Source organism: Dermacentor albipictus, unplaced genomic scaffold (assembly GCF_038994185.2).
Source record: "Dermacentor albipictus isolate Rhodes 1998 colony unplaced genomic scaffold, USDA_Dalb.pri_finalv2 scaffold_17, whole genome shotgun sequence".
Lineage (NCBI taxonomy): Eukaryota > Metazoa > Arthropoda > Arachnida > Ixodida > Ixodidae > Dermacentor > Dermacentor albipictus.
The window spans coordinates 7,155,373-7,178,798 of NW_027225571.1; the positions used below are offsets into that span (position 1 = coordinate 7,155,373).

The following is a 23,426-nucleotide window of genomic DNA, read 5'->3' on the forward strand; positions in this document are numbered from 1 at the left end:
ACTGCATAGACATCTCCAAGCACACAAGCGCCGAAAATATCTGCTATTCAAGCCAACAAACAGCCTTGCTTGTCCTATGCGATTTGTTTTCTGTTGTCTCAATTTTTAAGCAAACACGTACTGCACGAATCACAAAGTATATTGCACCAACTTACTCAGTTTTTGATCCTGTAACAGTACTGCATTACCACTTGAGCAACTAAGAGAAACACTGTGAGCATGAAGTAGAGTTTAGTAACCGAAGATGCCAAGAGCAACATGTGTGCCTGAACTTCGGCAAATATTGCATGGCAAATGAAAAGTTGGATATACTAAGTTAAAAATGTTGGTTGCTCACAACAGGCTTCTTGTACATCCCCAAGTCAATTGAGAATTGCCTCTTACTATTGGCAGCAAATTGACGGATGGCTATATGGATTAAGAAATGAATTTTGTGATCCCCATGGGGCTTCGAAGAATACGTAAACTAAATTCAAACACACTGCACTTCAAATATCCTTACACGAATTCTTGGTTTTGAAATAACCTATAGCATCTAGAAATGTGAAGGCTGTAAGGTGGTTTAATTAACAAGCCAGAACGTTACACAATACACAGGCATGTCTGTTGACCAAGCGTTGGGCACCGAGCGCGCGAGCTCTGTTCTCGAGCGAGGCGTTGATGATGCGCTTGGAGCACACGCCTGTCTTCTTCGCTACAACTTCCCCCTGAGAAGAGGGTGCCATCCTGGCGACCCAAGGGGAGGAGAGGACGACCGGGTCGTAATAAGGTTTGAGTCACTGCATGTGCACCGTCTCACTTCCACGGCACCTTAAGCCAGTGGACAGCATGAGAGGCTCAACAAGGCAATTGAGACGTCTGTTGCACGAGGCAGTAGGGATCGTGGTACTTGACTAGAAGATTAGAGGAAAGACCAGGGATGGTGGAAGGTATCCAGAGCCAGACTAAAGAGCCCGGCTGATATGAGCTGGTGGGTCGGTCGTCATCGCGATGGAACTTTTGCTGCCACTGGGCTTCAGTTGTTAAAGAGCAGGCTAGCTGGCGGCATTCCTTGGCGTATCTGGAAGCTTCAGACAGTGGTGTGCATCCGGATGGGTCAGGTGGGTAGGGTAGTTCGTGTCGAAGGAGCAGGAAGGTTCATTGCCATATATGAGGAAGAATGAGAAAAGGCCTGTCGTGGCCTGTAAGGCGGGGTTCTATGTGCAGGTCACATATGGTAAAACGAGGTCCCAGTTGGTGTGGTCGGATGCAATGTACATGGATAGCATATCGCCCAAAGTGCGATTGAATCGCTCAGTCATGCCGTCAGTCCGCGGGTGATGGGCAGTAGTGGTGCGATGGACAGTACGGCATGCAGTAAGAAGCGCGTCAACTACCTTGGAAAAGAAGACACGACCTCTGTCGCTGACGAGTTCTCAGAGCGCACCATGGGGAAGTACAAAGTGTTGCAAGAGTAAGGATGCAACGTCGCAGGCTGCGGCAGTTGGTGGAGCAGCTGTTCCAGCATAACACGTAAAGTGATCTACGGGAACAACAATCTAGCGATTCCCAGCAGGTGTGTAGAGTAGAGGGCCATAGAGGTCGATGCCAATGCGTTCGAATGGTCGAGAGGGGCACGGGATTGGCTGCAAGGGACCACAAGGACATCGAGCAGGAGACTTGCGACGTTGGAATTCTGAACATGAGTGGAAGTACTGCTGTAGAAAACTGTACATTCCACGCCAATAAAAGCGTAAGCGGAGCCTGGTGTACGTTTTGAAAAGGCCAGCATGGGCGGACTGTGGGTCTGCATGGAAAGCGGAGCACACATCTGCACGGAGGTGGCGAGGGACGACGAACAACCACTTGTGGCCATTTGAAGTGTAGTCACGACGATAGAGCAGTCCATCCCATACCGCAAAGTGAGAAGCTTGGCGGCGGAGAGCACGGGAAGGACGAGTCGCCGGGGAGTCAGATAGGCAATCAAAACGAGCCGCGATCCACGGATCTTTGCGCTGCTCTGCAGCCATGTCGATGAGAGCTGGTGACAAAAAGACCAAGTCGGTGGCAGAAAGGCAAGTCATGTCACTTGATGTGGTGGAGTGAGAGAAAGCATCCACGTCGGTGTGTTTGCAGCCAGACCAATAGACAACACACATGTCGAAGTCTTGCAACTGTAGGGCCCAGCGGGCGAGGCGGCCTGATTGGTCTTTCAATATCAACAGCCAATACTGAGCGTGATGGTCGGTAATAACATCGAAGGGACGGCCGTGCAGGTATGGTTGAAATTTTCGAAGTGCCCAAATGATAGCTAAGCACTCCTTTTTAGTTACGGTATAATTAGATTCGGCCTTGGTTAGCGTCCTGCTGGCGTAGACAACTACGTATTTGCCGTATCCACTCTTGCACTGAGCGAGCACAGCACTAAGTGCTATGCCACTGGCGTCCGTGTGAACTTCTGTGGGAGACATGGGGTCGAAATGGTGCAGTACGGGCAGCGATGCAAACAGACGGCGCAATGTTGTAAATGTATCATCACAAGCTGGGAACCAGGTAGAAAAGCCGGTGTCGCCTCGCAGGAGTTGGGTTAGCGGAGCAATGATAGAAGCACAATTCCTGATAAAATGACGAAAGTATGAGCAGAGCCCGATGAAGCTTCTAAGTACCTTCAGGGTCATTGGTTTCGTGAAATCTGTGACAGCGCGAAGTTTAAAAGCATCAGATAAAATGCCATCTTTGGAAACCACGTGTCCGAGTATCGTTAGTTGCTTGGCTCCAAAGCGACATTTCTTCATACTGAGTTGAAGGCCTGCATTACGTAAGCACTGCAAGACCTGCTCAAGATGGCGCAGAAGTGATGCGAAGTCAGGAGAAAAGACGACCACATCATCAGGGTAACATAATCACGTCTTCCATTTGAGAACACGGAGAATATTGTCATCTGTTCAAACGTAGCAGGAGCATTGCAAAGACCAAACAGTATGACATTAAATTCATACAGGCCACCTGGTGTTACAAAATCAGTTTTTGGGCGATCGGCTGGTGCCATGGGCACTTGCAAATAGCTGGAACAGAAGTCGAGTGAGGAAAAGTACTCCACACCTTGCAAAGAATCAAGGGCATCACCAATCCAAGGCAAAGGGTATAAGTCTCTGTACATTATCTTGTTAAGACAGCGATAGTCCACGTAAAACTGGATGGACCCATCCTCTTTCTTCACAAGGACTACAGGGGACGCCCAGGGACTGTTCAAAGGTTGAACAACTCTGCACTGAAGCATATTGCCGACACAGTCTTCAATAGCATGGCGCTCTATGGGTGACATGTGTTAGAGTCGCTGGTGCAGCGGAGCGTGGGCGCCCGAATCGATCTTGTGATACACCGTCGATGTGCGGCCCAAAGTCGTTTGTTGACAATCGAATGTAGCGGAGTACTTGCGAAGCAGATTGAGAAGCTGGGAACATTGTGCGGGGCTCAGGCTGGTATCCACAGAACTGTCGAAGACGTCCAGCCGAGCAGGGCAAGCAGGGCAACATGCCAATGTACTGATCTAGATAGCAGGTACCATCAAGAGGGGCGTTGAAGATGGTTGTAGAGTTGATGCGCTCAAGCACACGCCTATCTTCTTTGCTACAGGGCTTTCTTTTTCGTGTTGCAAATATTACACTTTGTAAAGGCTCAATATGAGGCCATAAAAAGTGCCACAGGTGTTCACTCCTGACAATGATTCAAAACTTATTTGCTTGCTTATAAAGTGTGTGTTTAATGCAAGCACTGCCATGAATAGACAATCTTTTCTGTATTCTTCTAGGATTCTCTTCCACCAATTCTCATTTCTTATGACCAAACCCACTGAGTGAATAATTCAATCAATTTTGGTTGAATCAACAGAAATTAACAAACCAGGGTTGAATTAACAGAAGTTGACTTGCAATGTACAAGTACTTCACAGAGCCATAGCAACAATTTGAATGAATGGCCAGAGGATACTATTCATTAAAGCAAGTAGGTGAATAAGGAACAGGAATGAAACCTAGATGCAAATAGAAAAATGTAAGAGTGGGCATGGTTCCTCTAAAGGTCATTTTCACCTGGTAGAATAGTGCACAAATGCATCAATGATATGCCTGTCACGGCGGTAATATGCTTTGCTGGCTATTACATCATAGCAAAGCAGAAGTATTCCAAAATGTGATTGATCAATAATATGGCTCTTGAGTTTTTCTTTAAGGACAATGCATGTTGCAAGCTTTTTGACCACCAATTGCATTACTCAACGTTTGCATTCGAAAGCCGGTCCCTGTTATACGTACTGAAGAAAAAAGAGCAATACATTTCATTTTGCACAGAGCAGCTGAATTTGCCAGATTCAGCACCAATACTTTCCTTTCATGTTCATGCTTAAAACCGTAATCCCTTCTTTTGAGGTGCTTGCCTTCTTTACGAATCGTACGGAGTTGCAGGATACAGTCCTTTCCCGCTTGCAAGGCCATGCCATAATGCATGAGACAGTTGAAAATAAGTAATGATGTGAATGATGTTAAGCCATTAAGCTGAAATGTTAAGGTAAAAGTTGTGCAGGTCTTTCCCAATTTTTGATAAACAAGCACTAGAAGGCGGCAAAAATTAGCAGACCTGACAGAATGAAAGAAAAAAGAATGGTTACATAATCACCTCTTTTCTTTTTCTTAGTAAAAAGACCCTGCCACTAAGTTCTTAATTCTAGTTGTTCAGCGGAATGTAAGGCACCACTTTTAATTACATTCTGCCCTTGCCCTTCATTTTATGCATGCTGCACTGTATTAGTCATGAGAGTATTAGTTGCGAGAAAGTGGGTGGCAGTGCCCTAAAATAATGAGAAACTGGCAGGACCAAAAGCTTTCAGGATTTCTACCCAAGTGTCTACAAGCAGACAGAATCTGCGGTGAAGGCAAACAAGAAGACCTCTACCAAGGTGCATTATGTATTTACTAACATGGTGGGATGAAGGAGGTACTATATAGGGTGACAAAAAAGCAACCAGACAACAATTGTGAAGCATGCTGCACATCACTAAAACACAAATATGATGCACAGAACACATCATGAGCCAGTGCAAAATCAGGGTATGAATGTGACTGGAAGTAAAATTAATGATTTAATTACTTAGGGGGGAAGAAAGACAGTCCTAGAAAAAGGAAGAAAGAAAGTAGCAGCCAAAATCAATCAGTAGAAGGAAAAGCTGGATGGGCAGGTACAATTTGAAGCAGTAACAGAAAGAAAGAAGAAACTGCAAAACACAAGCAAAACCACATGCAGTTAAGTGCCAACACAAAACTCAATGCTTTCATGAAAAGCCAGAGTAGTTGTAGCGGAAAGTTGTTGCAAAAGAAACACGCATGCAAGAACACCGATACCAACTAAAACAAAAATGTACTAAGAATAACTGAGCAACCAATATTTCTAACTCGTTTTCACACATTCTTGTTTTTGATCCTCTGCTGATCTCTAGTATGTGCGTGTGTGTGTGTGTGTTGGTGTGTTTCAGTAATAAATGTGCTATCTTTTTGTGAAAAAGCTAAACTTATTAGTCAATACCTGTCTGCATCTGCTTCCTCAAGTCCTCGTCTGTTGCACCTAATGCATGAACGGGCGCAAGCCCAGTGCATGCTGAGAAATCACACAACACACACTGCATGCAAGATCTCAACGGAAGTTATTACTAATACAGGGTGTCTACCAAGTTGACATTTTCAAATTCTCCGAGTTTTCCAGGTTCTACCTGAGTGCCTCTGCAAAATTCCCTGACTGACATAGAACTTTGTTTTACATCAAGACAGGCTGACACTATTACGTCAAGACAGCCCTGGTAACCTGTTAACTCGTCTGGTTTTTCCCTAATTGTACAGCTCTTTTCATGCAAAATTGCCAACTGGAAACTAGAGTCGCAAGCATTTGAGAAATTAAGCGATCTACTAAGGGAGAGAGCCGAGGCAACAGCCAAACAGGAAGGAAAAGCGAAAATTTACACCTGGTACACTCAAGCAAGCGTACCAGGTGTTAATGTATGCGTTAACAGTTGCCTTTCAATAAAATTGCAGTTCATTTTCCCTGATAGAAGCACAAATTCCCTGAGTTTTCCCTCAGTATTTGCAGAGTACTATTCAAAATCCCTGAGAATTCCCGGATGGTAGACACCCTGACATAGCAGCTGAAAATGGGCAGTCCTAAAATAGCACATGAATGACCAAAGAAAAATTTTTTAAAGAAAAAAAAAGCTGCAACTTTCAGCTGCACAAACTGACATCTCAACAATATTTTGACATGGAAAGTTAAATGCAAGCAAGCACTAGCTTTCACAAACAGCTTAATTATCCAATTGCTCCCCACTGAATTAGACATATTAAAGTGGATTGCCCTTAATAAATGAAACTGGTTTTGCCACACAGATGACTGACTGACATTTGTATATTCAGTGCGCCTCTGTTCAACTGAATGCCTGGCATGGCAAATAAAATTTATAGATCACTTTGTGTTCACATCCAAGAAAGTGCACGAGAAACAGCCGGAAGACTCACCGAAGATGAAGAAGACAGCCAGCCAGGACTGCTGGGCAGATCTTTGTTCTCCTGGCATGGTAATTGCAGCTTCGTTGGATCCAAGCGGTCAAATGTCACCCAATCATCGAGCCGTTTGTTGTCTGCACAGAGCAGCCACCATGAGCCGAGGAGTTCACAGACACAGTCCACAAATACCCAATGAATATGGAGCAGAAATGTGCCTAAAACGGTATAGGCAACCAAAGCATCGTGCGGATGCACTGTGGCACTAGTCGCAGACAGCGCCTATAGCAAAAATTTCAACACAACCAGGTGTGCTGCACTTGGTCCTCCTTTGTTCTACTGCACTGTGCAAACACAATTTTCGCCAGACTGCACACGTAAACTTGACGATAGTTTGCAACACGTGCTTTGCTTTGAAGGACTTGTACAACCCCCAATCTGGATCAAAAGCAAACAATTATTTTTCACGGTTCAATCATCGCGAAAGCACAGCTAGCTCCTGCACAATCTCGTCGCTGGCGTGTAGGAATTCACTGAACAAGAAAAAAGGTCCTTGGGTGAAGGAAATGCGCTCCTGTGTTTACCGTTTTTTTGGCGTGCATTATCTCAGCACATTTTAAATGTCTCTAAGGTAAAAGGTAATCTGATACAGTAATTTTCCACCCAAACAATCCTTAGCCTATGAAGCAAGTTTTTTCTTCTTTGATTTAGTGAGGAGTTTTAGATTTTGTGTTGTTCCATTTCAGATTTCAGTTTTTAGAGTAAGCGAACAGCTTTGTGTACACAATTAAAGGGGTCTTTGAGCACCCAATGAACCACCCACTGCTTGCATTCTTGCATACTCCATTAGGGTTCTTTTGTGTACCTTTTTCCATTGTTTTGTTTGCACAGAAGTTTGGATCCTCTCATTTTTGGTCCGTAAAATATAAAACTCCGCAGTGAAAGAGTTAAATTTTCACCTTAAATGAAGGAGAGCATGAATGCTTCTAGTATTTTATTGCTTCAAAATGACATCTATTGAGTCAGCTGGAGATATGTAGTCTGCAGAGACCGTGGGTATTTATTGATTTTATGTGCAGTCTCCACGCTTCACATGCCAGAAGGCTGCAATTTAATTACTTTAACTCTGTATACTGCGTTTGTTTTTACGATATGCATGTGTTATCCTGTCTTTGTATGTGATAAATGTGCATAAAGCAGTGCTGTTGTTCCAGTGCACAGAAGTGTGAAAAATAATGCTCAGTTATGTTAAATTGCTGGGTTTACCATACAGAAGCTGCAAGGTGGACTATGAAGGACACCATAGTGGAGTCTGCAAATTTAGTTTGACTTGCGGTTCTTCACTGCGCACCTAAAGCACTGTAATCGAGTGTTTTTGCATTCAATCTTTATCGGGATGTGGCCAGAAATCGAACCCATAGCACCGTGTTAAGCCATGCAATGGCACAGCCACAGATCCAAGGAGGGAATTCAGTTCCAATACACGTCGACTAATACAATTCAGCTTCTGTTAACCTTTTTTTTCCTCATTTTTTCATTGCTTGTTGGTCAACTGTCGAAACAGTATCTCATCCTAATTCCTACTCTCAAGAAAAATGAGGCCCTTGGAAATGACAATGCCTCCTTACATGTGAAGATTCTTTTCTATTTTTTATTTATGCCATCACCCAAAAGAATCAGCTGCACCCCCCACCCGACATCCCCACTTTTCGTGCTCGTTATTGAACATTTCAACTTTTGACATACCATATCCGAGCACTTAGTCTACTTTGCCATTGTGGGGAGGAGAGTAAGCTATTTAAACTCTGCAAAGAAAAAGATTTCACGGCAGCGCTTTTTCATTGAGCAGCCATGGCAGTTGTTGCCTCGACGAAGACCAGTCCCGTTGTTGAAATACTGGCTCTGGAGAGACCCCTTGCTTGTTCGACCATTGCTTATCTTTTCATGTCAATTGAATAAATAACCCCCGAATACAGAGATCTAACTTGGATCGCGCTTGGACTTGACGAAGTCAGCCCGAAGCAAGAAGCGGACTTCAACACACCCAAGCTGGCTTTCATGTTTCATAGACACTCGTAGATGCTCAAGCTGACTTGCTTCGTCAATTCAAGACTGTGCTTCAATGCAAAAGCAGGTGGCTCATCTGTGTTCGAGATTAACAATAAATTTATTAGCGTAAGGCACTTTGTACAGCAAAAAAGTATGCATCTTTCCAAATTTCTATTGGGGCACAAGTGCTGAAGTATAGTTTGCATAAATTTATTCCATCTGGTGACATCCGCCGCTGCGATGTGCAGTCTTGCTTGCGAATAGCAACCGTTACCAGTGGGTTTAAGTGGTCTTCAAGTTTCAGTGTTTTGGCCCGCTTTTTGAGTTGCAGATTTCACAATTTTTTCAAGTCGGTGCTCCACTTTTACATGACAGTATATTTGTGTGCAAATTAAGAACTTGTATAGTCACATTTATTTCGGTTTTAGCTTCTTTTTAACTGAAAGGTCTTGTTGTGTGCTTGTAGAAATGGCCATAGAGAAGCGAACAAAATGGTTGGTTCATATGGTGGTCTCTCAACGGCTTTTGTTCTCGATGGCTGCAAGGCGTTCCGTGCACCCTCTGGGCTGGCAACCGGATGCAAGAGACCGAGACGACGCATATGCTCGCTTTCCGAGGGACCTCGCGCGTCCCTTTTCGCCTATAGGCATTCCAGCAGAAAGGCGGCGGCCCTTGTTCTGGTCAGGCTACGTGACCCTTTGAAGAAAGTACCAAACTATTCGAACGTGCTAGGCTGGAGTCATTAACAAGAAAAAAAAACAGCAACATGTGCTGCGAAAGAGGAGTGCCGAGCTCCATAGAGTCCCCTGTACGGACCCATATGGGTGACAACACTCTATAAAAAACTAAATAAATAAATGACACATGCGAACTATTTGTCTACTTCACATGGAGGCTTTGTCGAGAACAACGAGAGGGAGACTGTGGAACAGGGATGGACATTGCAATTTGGCAGCACGTATCGTCTGCTAGGAAAGCGTCATCTGTTAGGAAATAAAGTTGTGGGGCTCGCACGATGGCCGTGCGCCGCATTTGGTACAAAATTGTTGTCCTGTCAACAGGCTTTGATGCTGAAATATCGCACTCACGTACGCTCTCCTCCCAAGAGAATGCACCGCAACGCAAGACGACACCCTGTTTTACAGAAGATGAAAAGAGCCTGCTGACCGCACTCGTGAATGACTACAAGCATATTGTAGAATGCAAGAGAACTGATGTCGTGCCGTTGACCAAGAAGAATGATACATGGAAAGAAATAGCAAAAAAATATAATGCCAACCAAGAATCGCCTGCAACTGAAGAAATGCTGGAACAACCTGAAGCAAAAGTGAAAAGAGGAAGCTGCGAAAGAAAAGTGAGAGTGCCACAAAACTGGTAAGCGCACATATTCTGCGTGACTGGCTCATTTGGGCTACTTTTTATTATGCTCGTGCGCATGTTTTGTATTCGGTGGATGAGTGCGTGACATTTCGGCATGCTGAGTGTAAATATGGTTGTGAGCGCTAATAACTAGTGATGGCATGTGTAGTCATAGGAGATGAGAAAATACGCTCGTAATCACGCTTTCTGCAGGTGTGTTGTCTTATCGCAAAGATTGTACATATGTACATGGAACCTGCGTTACATGTTATGCAGTCTCTTATGCCAAAGGGACTGCTAAGAATACTTGAGCAGCGCTTTTACTAAATCAGCACATATGAGGGCAGGCTGGTGTGTTCTGCATGTTCCTTCGGTGCTTCGCGATGAACAGAGTCATCTTTCCAACTGCGCGGCACACTGTTGACTGAGGAATGCGGACCAGATCCCCGGTGACTGTTTGAAATGTGCCAGTGCCGTAAGACCTCGGAGCCATCAGCAACTGCAGCATGGGAGGCACGGGCTGTCCTCTGTTGTCCCCACTTTCCCAGATAGGCAACATGGCGAAAAGTTGTCGCACGGCGTTCTTCGTGAATCTGCAGCCACCGAGGAATTGTCCGTCGTTGTACAGCTCCATCTGATCTCTCGGTCACGTAGGACGGGTCACAGAATTTTCGGCAAGGTATGCACCTCTGAAAATGCTGTATCCATGGCATGGAAAGCAAAATCAAAATTGGCTAACATCTGTGCGACATATGTTCGAGAGGCTGCCATGTTGGAGTAACGCATGAAGTCAGTCTGCTCCCAGGCTGGCTTGAAACTTGAAACTTGAGCGGACTTCGACCAAACCAAGTCGTTTGCAAGTCGTCCGCAAGGTCGAGCAAGATTTAAGACGAGCAGCGCAGCTGTCTTGAGACTGCCAGAAGTCAAGTTCGAGCCAAGTTAGATCTCTGCATTCGGGGGTAAGCCTCCATGTGCAACGCGAGCACTGTGCAGCCAGGGAAGCGATCAGCAGAAGGGATGGGTGTGCATGCCCGTGTAAGCTTGCAATGCTCTGATACAATAGGGGAATTACAAACATTGGTGGCATGAAAACCTTCTTGAGGGGTAGTCTATACCACTTAAGCATACCATTGCTGCACGTTTTACCAAGTATAACCAAGCATTAGTAAAACTAATCTAATATGAAAGGTAACAGTTTATTTCTAAATATATGCAGATTGCCCGATGGACGTTCTGAAAGCAAGTTTCATCATTTATATTCACACAGAAACTTTATTGCCAAAAAATATACACCATGGTATTATAAATCTTGTACTATTTTTCCACATAGTCACCACTGACATTGAGATATTTGTCACAGGGTGCAATCAGTTTGAAGAAACTACTCTTGCAAAACTGTGTGTCCGGGATGAAGGCCCGAGACATGACCTGTCCACCATACACTATCTGTAGGCGTTCATGGATGACGGACACACTAGTCCCACATGCCCATTCACACCGAATAACAGCACGCACTTACACTGGCGACTACGTAGTCAGCACAAATGAGTCTGCTGTCATGATTTGCCCTTGAATAACCTCGGGCACTCTGGTCTGCTGCTACTCTCTCTTCTTTGGCACTCTGCACATACGTCATTCCTCAACTGCTGACGCTCCCTCCATTGTTGAACAACCAACGGGTGTGGATTCTTATGCCGATTGTTTGTTTAGCCTGCCGTACCATCTTTTCTTTTGAAAAAATTACGAAACTTACGTTCGGAATGTCCCTCGTAGAATCTTTATTGCCCGCTTAACCATTATCGCTCATAATTGTGGCTGTGTAGTGCAGCTTCAACGTGTCAATAAAAGCCCTCGCAAGCAGCAACAACCATACTCATTTTGAACACCACATACAAGCACAATGATATAAAGCCAAATATTAAAGGGGCCCTGAAACACTTTTTCAACACAGTAAGAAAACTGCCGATCCGTAAAAGAGACTGCTTTCAACAAGTGAGCCAAAGGCTATTGCACAGCACGCAGTACAGAATTTAACAACGTGTATCAAAAACAACAAAAAATTGCTTGCCCTCATCTTCACAATGTTCTCATCACAAGCAGTGTAGCCCATCGACAGCTATTGGCTGATTTCATGATCGCAAGAACATTCTCGGTAATACTACTATTGCTAATTTCAAGGTAAACAATTAAAAAACTACATAAGTCTGCAATCTCAAAAAGAAAAAAAATTCTGTCTTTGCACTGCCAGTCCACATGCTAAAGTGCGCGTAGCTGTGTGGTCTCTGAGATTGTAGCGGCATGCTGCCTAGTGTAGATGCCACAGCTGCAGCTGCCATGGGGTGTCACGACGAGCCCTCTACACTAAACTTTTTGGCACAGTCTTGCCTTCTTACCATCTCCGCTGTGTAGCTTTCAGCACATTAGCGGAGACATAAGGAGAGAGAAGGCTGCTCACTGGTGCAATAACTAACTCTAGCTCTGCTTTTACTTGAAAAATTTGAAAAAATTTTCCGACATGAGTTTCATAAGGTGACGTCTTTTAATAATGAAGCCATTTTATGATTAGTCGGAAAAGTGTTTGAGGCCCCTTTATGCCTAAAAATAAAACCAAGCGACTGAAAAAAAAAAAGATCACGACAACCAGAAAACAGCATACATACACCATGCCGTTCTAGCCATAAGCAGTTTGTGGCCAATTTCAGAATAAGACAAGGGAACAAGGGGACTAAATTTAGCAGGAACATGTGGCTGCAAGGCTTGGGCAATGCATGATGCCATTTGCAGACACCAGTCTGCAGACACCAGCAGACACACCTTACGTAAGCAATATCATAAGAAGCCAACAAACACTGACACCAAGAACATAGGAGAAATTACTTGTGCTTAATAAATGAAATAAGGAAACAATAAATTAATGGAAATGAAAGTGGATGAAAAAACAACTTGCCGCAGGTGGAGAATGATCCCGCCACCTTCGCATTTCGCGTGACATGCTCTACCAATTGAGCTACCGCGGCACCATTTCCTCATCCACTTTCTTGGTATCTTGGGTATTTATGTTTCCTAGTAGAATCCTGGGAGTTTTAGCCAGCGCCTCCACTCACAGACCCTGGCGGTGGACGAGGAACGTCCTTTCTGCCGCAGGCGCCACAAGCACTAAACTAAACTTGGGAAACAAATACCCAAGATACCCTAGAAAGTGGATGGGGAAACGGTGCCATGGTTCCCAATTGGTAGAGCATCGCACGTGAAATTCGAAGGTGGTGGGATCGTTCGTCACCCGTGGCAAGTTGTTTTTTCATCCACTTTCATTTCCATTAATTTATCGCTTCTTTATTTCATTTATTAAGCACAAGTAATTTCCCCTATGTTGTCCTTGGTGTCAGTGTTTGTTGGATTCTTATGATATGACTAATAAAGATCGGGCCCCTCGGTTAATACCCTTTCTTCTCGTTTCGTACGTAAGCAAGTGTGGCAAAAGTTGACTGCCACATTGACTGTTACAGTGCCACATGCTGTCTGACCTGCTGTGTAAAAGAATTTGCTAATGCACACCAATATCCACTTGGCTAATACGTTCCCATCCCTCAAGAGTTTATTTGTGGGTTGCAAAATCGGTGATTATTGAAAATAAGAAATAGGCAAGTCCGACATATCTTGATGAGCACGACTGGATTTTTCTTTCCATTAACTTGCGCAGTACCTAGTGCAGTAGAAGATGACCGAATGGAGGTATCTTACATGCAGAGCTTGAGTAATGAGTTGACATGTTCTCGTTAAGCTTGCTCTACCAACGCATATTTCATAGAAACTTTACACAAACTATCACATGGGCCTTTTGGTCAGCCAAATGAAGGTTAAGTTTGTCTATTTCAATTTTAGGCCAACAGCTACACACAAAGTGCACATTTTTTTCCCTAGATAGTAAACACATCAGAAAAGAAAGCTCATGGTTGACCCTTCTCACAGGAGAAAGCCTGAGATGAATACTATTTTACAAAAAAACAAAAACAAACGGAAATAGTGTTCCTACAGAGAAATCTGAAAACAGTTGTTTGAAATTTCTGCACATTGAAACTCTATCCTGTATGAAAGACTAAGGAAACTTTTTCTTTTTCAGGATATCATTGATTATTTTATTGTATATTGTAAGGAAGATAACGAACATGAGCGCAGAGTCAGCAGCATCAGCATCATCAAGTGTGCAACAGAGGCTCAAGCTAAGGGACTGTGCTCGGTGCATCCTAGAATCGGCTGTCACTACGAACCTCAATAAATCTCCTTTATAAGCGGTGGAGCTGTGCGGGGTAACATTGCACTCTACCGTCCTGGAACTCTGTTCTTGGATGCTACCCTCTACCATGTCGGTTGCCCACCAGCAGACTCTTCTATCCCCACCCGTTCCTTGTGCTGGCACCTTTCGCCAGTGGGAGCCTCCCATCTACAGCAGAACCGATGACAACGATGTTGAAGAGTGGCTGTCGTCCTACGAATGGGTGAGCGTTTACAACAAATGGAATGACTCGGACAAGCTGGCTTACGTATCATTCTACCTCGCGGGCGTGGCCAGTCTCTGGTTCAGAAATCGTGAGAGGGATATCCGAACATGGTCGGCATTCAAAACGTCGATTACAGAAGTGTTTGACCGACCCGCCATCAGGAAACTCAGAGCCGAGCAGCGTTTGCGTACACGCACACAGGACACGGGTGAGACATTCACCAGCTATACAGAAGACGCTCTCGATTTGTGTAGGCGCGTGAACGCTGCTATGACGGAAGCGGAAAAGATCAAGCACATCATGAAGGGAATCGATCATGATGCATTCCAGATGCTTCTGGCCAAGGACGCGTGCACTGTTGGTGACGTTATCAGCTTGTGCCAGAGCTATGATGAATTACGTAAGCAGCGAGCTCTGACAAGGCGACATCTCACACCAAATGCGGTGTAACTCTGCAGCCTGACCACCGGCCCAGAACAAGCCTCCCTGATAACCCAAATCAAGGATTTCGTCCGCGAACAAGTCGCATGACAGCTATCTCTGGTCTCCGTCACTCAGGAGTCTGCCAGCACTTTGCCGTCTCATCTCCGTAACATGATCCATGAAGAGGTCGCAGAAGCGCTGCCGGCTGTGCACGAGCAGGATGTCGTGACCAGTCACTTATGCTACGGTTGCTGCAATGGCCCCTAGCAGTGTGCCCGTGCATCGCTTGCAGCAGCCTGTGCACCGCCCTCCCCCTCCCATCCCCTGGACCACCAGTGCCGTCGCTAACCCATGGTGTACGCCGGACAATTGCCCTATATGCTTTGCATGTAGGTATTCTGGCCATGTCGCAAGGTTCCGCCGCCGCCGATCGCAGGCGTTTGATGACAATCGTCGAGCACCTTATGTGCCGCCTGATACAAATGCGCCTTAAAGACCCTTCGAGCTATCACCAGCTTGCTCCTAGACTGATCGCAGTACTCACTTCAAATGCCTCCGGTCACCCTCCCCATGTCGCCGATCGCTTTCCTCTATGCGTCGACAACCCGTCTCTAACGAAGAGGGAAACTAGACGACACAGTTCCTTAGGCAAGAACTGCGCAAGTGTCAAGATGTCGAAGTCTTCCTCCTTTACCTGCCAATGTCATTGATGTGTTTATCGAAAATGTCGCTAGAGTCACCCTCGTCGATACCGGTGCCGCTATTTCAGTTATGGATGCCAGGTTTTGCGGCTCGCTTCGTAAAGTGATGACATCTCTGTCTGGATTGTCGTTACGAACGGCAAGCGCTCAACCCATTCGCCCTACTGCTGCTTGTACAGCTCATGTGACCATACAGGACGTCTTATACACGATTGAGTTCATAGTTCTTTCATCGTGCTCCCACACCGTTATTCTAGGATGGGATTTTCTCTCGCGCCACAATGTCATCATCAATTGCGCTCTACTATATCTGACGGGACGGTCATCTTCATGCCCTCTCATCACTTTGTTACACGAAAAGTGCTTCCTTCGCCCTTTGCAGCTCTTCATCTTACCGCTGGTTCAAGAGTTCTAGAGTTCTTTATTTGCATAATAATAAGGTTACAAATGGGGATTATACATACATACAGAGGGAGGTCCCATAGTCAACAGACTGTACAGGGGACCTCCCATTACAAATGAGTAGGATATATAAATACAAAGCAGCTATATGAAAACACAAAAGACACCATATTAAGTTAGTCACTAGCTCACGCTGTAAAACATTTAACGATACAAAGCACTTATTAATAAAATGATAACGATCACATTGTTATATTGAGTGCAAAAATTTACGAAGGTTTGATTTGAATGTGTAAAAATGAGAGGATATCTTAATATGACATGGTAATGAGTTCCAAAGTAGTGTGGCTGAAAAATTAGTAGTAAATTTACCATAATTAGTTCTAGGTTTTGGTAGTAAATAGCTGTTGGTAGAAGTGAAACGGGTAGACGTGGAATATGGATACTGGCTGGTAGTAATTATAGGGAATGGGAGCTTTCTGTTAACAGTAACAAGTATTCCAAGTGAGTATTTATTTAATTTCTGTAACGATAAAGTGCCGTTAGATCTGAGCAATGGAGATGCTTCCGATGTGTAGCTGCTACGTGTAATGATGCGAATTGCTTGATTTTGTGTATGCTGTAGTGGAGATAAATGTGTGGGATACGCGTTTCCCCATGATGATATGCAATAATTAATATGCAATAATTAATACGCGTGTGAATAAAAGCGTAGTAGAGGGAGATGAGTGTCTTCATTTTAAAGAAATTGCAAACTTTAATATTCTAATTCCATATGCTGCCTTCTTTGTTAAGGATAAAACATGCTCGTCAAATTTTAGGTGTTTATCTAATATGACGCCAAGAAACAGTACACTATCAGTAGGATAAAGTGCACTGGAAGCAAAGGTTAGCGATGGATACACTGAGATATGTTTTTGTTTAGCTGAGAAGATCAGGAAGTTAGATTTGGCAGTATTAATGTGTAGTCTGTTTAGTTGGCACCAGGTTACAATATCTGCTGCGTCGTGATTAAGCTTACACATCAATGAATCAAGACTTTTGTCTGAGGAGAAGATGGTAGTGTCGTCAGCGTAAAGGATACAATCAGAGGACTTTAGGTACTTTGGGAGATCATTAATGTATATTAAAAACAAGAGAGGCCCTAATATAGATCCTTGTGGTACACCAATGTTACACCAATGTACACCAATGGTACACCAATGTCAGCATGATGCCCATTTACAATCGTGTTTCATCGCTACTATCACTGCTCCGCCGCGAATGCCTTGGTTACGTCGAGTCGGTCGATTCAACACGAATTGTCTCCGTCCTCGACGAAGTGCCTTCTACTGCCATCCATGAACTGAGTGCCCTCTCCGTACCCGACTCAACATGTGAGCCCATTCATTGCCGAAGACCAGACACATAAGCAGCGATCTCAGCTTCTCGCAATCCTTCAGAACTTCTGCCATTCTTTCAATGTTGCGCAAACATCTCTTGGCCGTGCATCGACAATCGCGCATCGCATCGACACTGGCTCTCACTCACCACTGCGACAAAGACCATATCGTGTGTCTGCTACGGAACGTCGCGTCATTGCAGACCAGGTCGATAACATGCTTCGTCGAGGCGTCATTCAACCTTCACAGAGGCCATGGGCCTCTCCCAGGAACTCGTCACAAAGAAAGACGGTTTCATCCGCTCCTGTGTTGATTTTCGACGGTTGAATAAGATCATGCTGAAGGACGTCTACCCATTAACACGCATCGATGATGCTCTAGACTGTTTGCAGGGAGCCGAGTTCTTTACTTCGCTGAATTTGCGGTCAGGCTACTGGCAGGTTCTGATGGCAGAGGCCAATCGCCCAAAAACTGCCTTTGTTATACCAGACGGCTTGTATGAATTCACCATCATGCCTTTCGGACTTTGCAACGTACCTGCTACGTTTGAAAGAATGATAGATACTGTTCTGCGTGGCCTCAAATGAAAAATCTGTCTTTGCTACCTTGACACTGTGGTGTTCGCCCCCGATTTCGCAATGCACCTGCTCCACCTCCAGCACGTACTCGCTTCACCAATGCTGGGTTGCAACTTAGCCTGAAGAAGTGTCGATTTCCTGTTCTTCAGCTCACAATTTTAGGCCATGTCGTGTCAAAGGAGGGCATTCACCTGGATCCCGAGAAGCTACGTGCTGTTACTGCGTTCCCACAACCTACCGCTATGAAAGAGCTACAGTTTCATCGGCCTTTGCTCTTACTTCCGGCGATTCGTTCGAAACTTGTGTCAATTATAGCACCTCTCATGCAGCTCCTTGGTGGCCCTAGAGATCTCTCATCATGGTCTCCAGAGTGTGACGACGCCTTCACAACCTTGCGCTGTCTTCTCACGATGCCATTCATTCTTCACCATTTAGACCCTCAAGCGCCAACCGAAATCCATACCGATGCAAGCAGTGTCGGCCTTGGCACTGTGTTGGCACGGCGTCAACCTAACCACACAGAATACATTGTCGCATATGCGAGTCGCACGTTAACCAAGGCGGAGACCAATTACAGCGCAACAGAAAAGGAGCGTATGGCCACTGTGTGGGCCGTTGGCTAGTTTCGCCCATATTTATATGGCCGATCTTTTGACGTAGTGACCGACCACCACGCACTATGTTGGCTGTCCATGTTAAAAGACCCATCGGGCCGCCTTGCCCGCTGGGCACTGCGCATTCAAGCGTATGATATCCGTGTGGTTTACTGTTCCGGGCGAAAGCACTCAGACAGTGACGCGCTATTCCGATCACCGCTTCCCCTGAAGGCCAGTTACGACTCCTCCTGCGAGTGCACACTGTCCTCTCTGGACTTTGACACTATCACTGCTCCACAACGTAATGATTCCTGGACTGCATCTCTGTTCGACCTCCTCTCAGATACGTCGAAAGTTTCAGCGTCACGAATGCTTTGACGCCAAGTTCCTCATTTTGCTATTCGAGACCAGTTACTGTATCGACGCAACTATGCCCCAGAGGGACGCCACCTGGTTACTCGTCATTCCGAGAATCTTGCGATCAGAGCTCTGCTCGTCGTTTCATGTCGAACCTCAGTGTGGCCATTCGGGAGTCTTCAAGACCTACGAAAGACTTCTACACCGCTATTACTGGCGGGGAATGTATAATTTCATTCAAAACTTCATCCGCTCTCGTCATGAGTGCCAACGCCACAAAGTGCCACTGCCCAACTCCGCCGGTGAACTCCAGCTTTAGAATGCCCGTCCCGAACCTTTCATCGCGTGAGCATAGATCTCTTTGGGCCACTTCCGTTGACTCCTACCGGCAACAGGTGGATAATCGTTGCGGTAGACCATTTAACACGTTAGACCATTTAACACGCTAGACAATTTAATACGTTATGCGCAGACTGCTGCTCTACGAAATGCTACAGCGCAGGAGGTCGCCAATTTCATACTACGTCATTTTCTCCTTCGTCGTGGAGGTCCACATGAACTCTTAAGTGATAGAGCCCGTGCCTTCTTAAGTCACCGAACAACTGCTTGCTGAATGCGCCATTGTTCATCGTAAATGCATTGCTTATCACGCATAGACTAACGGTACCATGGAACGCTTTATTCGAACTTTTGGCGACATGCTCGCCATGTACTGTGTCTCACCTGATCACTCTAATTGGGACCTAGTTCTTCCGTTTGTCACCTACGCCTACAACACTGCGACTCAGGCCACAACCGGATTCTCAACCTTTTACATTCTTTACGGCCGTCATCCTTCGCACAGAATCGACACCATTCCGCCCTACCGGCCGGACCCATCCGAATGCCTGCCGATCTCGTAAGCCGCAAGCCACGTCGAAGAATGTTGCCAGCTGGCCCGCCGATTCCCCCCGGATGACCAGAACAGCCAAAAAGCCGTTCACGATGCCCAATACTCAAATCCCATTGTTCTTCCGGGTGCCCTCGTCTAGTTGTTAGTGCCACACCGCACGCCTGGGCTCGCTTCAAAACTCCTTCCGAAGTACAAAGGGCCATACCGCATTCTCGAGAGAACATCACCCTTTAGTTACCTGGTTGAGCCGCTAACACCGCCATTCGACATGCGACATCGTAACCGCGAAGTCGTTCACATTCAGCCTCTCAAGCCATGTCACCATCCTACCGTCCTTCTAGAAAACTAAGTCATCAGAATGGCCCCTTTATTTCCGCAGGGCCATTGTAAGGAAGATAACGAACGTGAGAGCAGAGTCAGCAGCAGAGGCTCGAGCTGCTAAAGGACTGTGCTCGGTGCATCCTAGAACCGGCTGTAGCTGCGAACCTCAATAAATCTCCTTTACAATATGTAAAAGCAAAGTGGTTATAAGTTACAGTATATGTAATGAGTGATTTACCTAAGCTTTTAGAAACACCATCTTTATGACATCATTCTTCATGACATTCGTTTTACATCAATACATATTAGTCGCAACAAGTACCGGGATACATAAAATTGTAGCCAATTTGTCGACATTTCAAATGGAAGTAAAGCAAAAAGAATTACTCAGAGGGTTTCTGAGAATTCTTATTAGAAATTTAAAAGAAGCACCTTAAGAAGCATGAATAAAACAAATAATTTGCGAGTTTTACTAAAAGTAGCAAGAGTAAATAAAATCTGAAACATTCAAAATATGCGTCGTGCTCCTGGTTTCAAACTCCCTTAAAATAAATAAAGATTTGATGGCATGAATATCAGCAGTAATGATGGCCATGTTATACGGGAAAGCCATGGCTTTGCAAATGTGGAAACGATCATGTGTTTATTGTGCACAGAGCACTTGTTCCGACTCATTGCAGCAGGCACCTGGTTCCTTTCTTTCCGCTTTCTTTAGGCTCTTAATGCAATGAGTGTCAGGTTTGGAAACATCTGCTAACTACCTCATACTCCATTATCATGCTTGATGAACCTCACACATAGCAAGTTGGGCCACTTGAACACCTTGAACCAACACTGTAGCCTTAGCACGCTTTGTACAGTATTTGTGCAGTACTGTAGACTAATGTACAGCATTTTACAGTAATGAATAAGGCCATTTGCACAAGCGGTGTCCAAAAAGTAAGAGATCAGACTGCTTGTCAAGCTTGCCCAGAAATTGGTCTAAAATCAACGGTCTGTTTTTGTGGGAGTGAAAACTCACGATGAGGAAGATTTGTCAAACAGGTTGTAGATACACTGCCGAAATGATACTTGGATAAAAGCGACTTACTGCAGCTAAAAATAAAGTTTCACTTGACATTATTTGAACATATTAATAAATATAATGTGCATTCCTGAACATGTGTCAACATTTGAAGCAACGTTGCAGCAGCGTAGCTGTGGAGCAGACAATCAAAATCTAACAGAGGCTCTTATGTCTTCAATGCTGCTATCGTTTAAAAGGTTGCGGGATGGAATCTCAGCCACAACGGCCGCATTTCGATGGGGGCGAAATGCGAAAATTCCCGTGTACTCAGATTTAGGTGCACATCAAAGAACCCCAGAGGTGCGATCTTGTACGCGTTCCAAAATAAAATGGAGGCGGTCCGTTCCATCGAGCCACACACGATTGGTCAATTTGAACCGTGACGAATGCCATGACGTCAATTGTGCCGTGATATCTGCTGTCAATCATTCCGTGTCGTCGCCTATCGGACGAATGCAATGGAACGGACCGCCTATTTCGCAACGTAATGAACGGACCGCCTCCGTTCTATTTTGGAATGACACCAACTATTACGAACCCTGTTCCGTGAATTTTAAGCATAAAATGTTTCTTAGTCGCAAAAAGAGCGACAAAAAAGAAAAAAAGAAACAGATTAGTGAACAGATGACCCCACGAAGGAGAATTTGTACCACTTAAAGAAAAATGAAAGTATGCACATCAGGGCATAGGCTCACACCTGCATGTGTGAGCCTTGTTTTTCCTAAACATGAACGGAAAGCACTAAGCTCCTAGAATCTCTAAAGCAGGGTACAGTGCCGTCATAAAATATGCCCCATGAGGACTAATCTCAGTTGCTACCAATGGTTTGGTAAAAAGCCTTTCTGTTTTCTCTTTGGGTGAATGACTTAAAACAACTTCTGGTACAAATAAGCTGCCTCAGTAAATAAAAAAATGCCAGTGTTCGTGCCACTTCTACAGAGGGAAAGAAAAAAATTGTTACTGTACATAGCGCAGCGGATGAACCACAAATAGAACTGAACACATTTACCTACACTGTGACTGCACCACTCACCTGCATCACACCCCTTAGGTAGTGAGTGCCAACTTATACTTACTATTAAGGGGATCGACGGTAATATTTCACACTAAACCCTTTCACACACATTTCCCATTTTTCCCATTACGAAATTTTGTGAAACTTTCTATAGCCATGACAACTGGCCTGAAATTTAAAAAAAAGAAACAATTACAATGAGGTTTTTAGTGCCAAAACCAAGATATGAATACCAGGAACACCGTAGTGAGGGACTCTGCAGTCATTTCGACCACCTGGGATTTCTAAATATGCACATAAATCTAAGTACACAATCATTTTTGCATCTTGCACTAATCGAAATGCAGCTGCCATGCCCGTGGCATGAAATTTCACTAAGTTACGATCAAGAATTCAAATGCCAATAATTAAAAGCACTTAATCACTTCAGCTTGCTACAAAAGTAATGCCTTTCTTTTCTTGCTACATTGCTGGAATGGCAGAACTGCTACATCAGCAACTGATGACTTAAAAAAAATTATACTGCAAAATAAAGAACTCTGAACTTCGCATTGTTTAAGGGGATTATGCATTTATATTACGATAATGTTGACATGCACAGTAATGAAACTGTCGGCATGAAAATATAACACTTTATATTTTTATAGGGCCCCCATGCCCTTGTGAGTCACAATTAATCAATTCCAACGGGACCAAATTATTTTTCATTTCTGTAGCTGCACCCAAATCAATCCATGTTTGAATTGGAACCATAACAGAACTGAAAGGCGCTACTTGATGCTTTGCTAGGCGACCTTTCTACAACCATATTTATCCGAACTCTACATGTTTTGTGAAAGTCGTGACAAAATGGCAGACAAATTTTATGATAGCAATTTTTAGCTATTCTTATTTCTGCTGCAAGATTACTTGAGATTTCCTTAAAATATTCTCTCCCAAGGGTTGCATCAAGTTTTGCTCGGACATTTCTACATATGAGAGGGTGAACATTTCTGTCAGTCCAGGGTTTGCGAGAATTTCTACATCAATGTCAAAGAAATTTCCACAAGAGAGAGCAGATATTTATAGATATCTACTTAAGTCACAAGGTTCTATATGACTCAGCAATGAGCTGATACTAAGTCAAGTGACCTCACCTGCCTATATACATGTGCATTGTTACAAATTATTTCACCGGCTATAAATTCTTGTCTGTTGAAATTACCTTGTATAGCTATATGTTAACAGGTAGTCATCACACATGTTTGCTTAAATTAAACATTGAA

The 23,426-nt window shown here is 44.5% G+C and overlaps 2 protein-coding genes across 9 annotated transcripts in view; one reads left to right on the plus strand and one right to left on the minus strand.

The window, feature by feature from the left end:
- LOC139052024 (uncharacterized) overlaps positions 1-23,426 on the plus strand; it is a 266,591-nt gene that overhangs the window by 144,789 nt on the left and 98,376 nt on the right. The window lies entirely within an intron of this gene.
- LOC139052022 (histone acetyltransferase KAT5-like) overlaps positions 1-23,426 on the minus strand; it is a 181,327-nt gene that overhangs the window by 106,677 nt on the left and 51,224 nt on the right. For all 7 annotated transcript variants that reach the window (XM_070529090.1, XM_070529091.1, XM_070529096.1 and 4 more), the window contains one exon: positions 6,537-6,658. In XM_070529090.1, the coding sequence (XP_070385191.1) occupies positions 6,537-6,658 (122 nt within the window). The remainder of the gene's footprint in view (positions 1-6,536; positions 6,659-23,426) is intronic.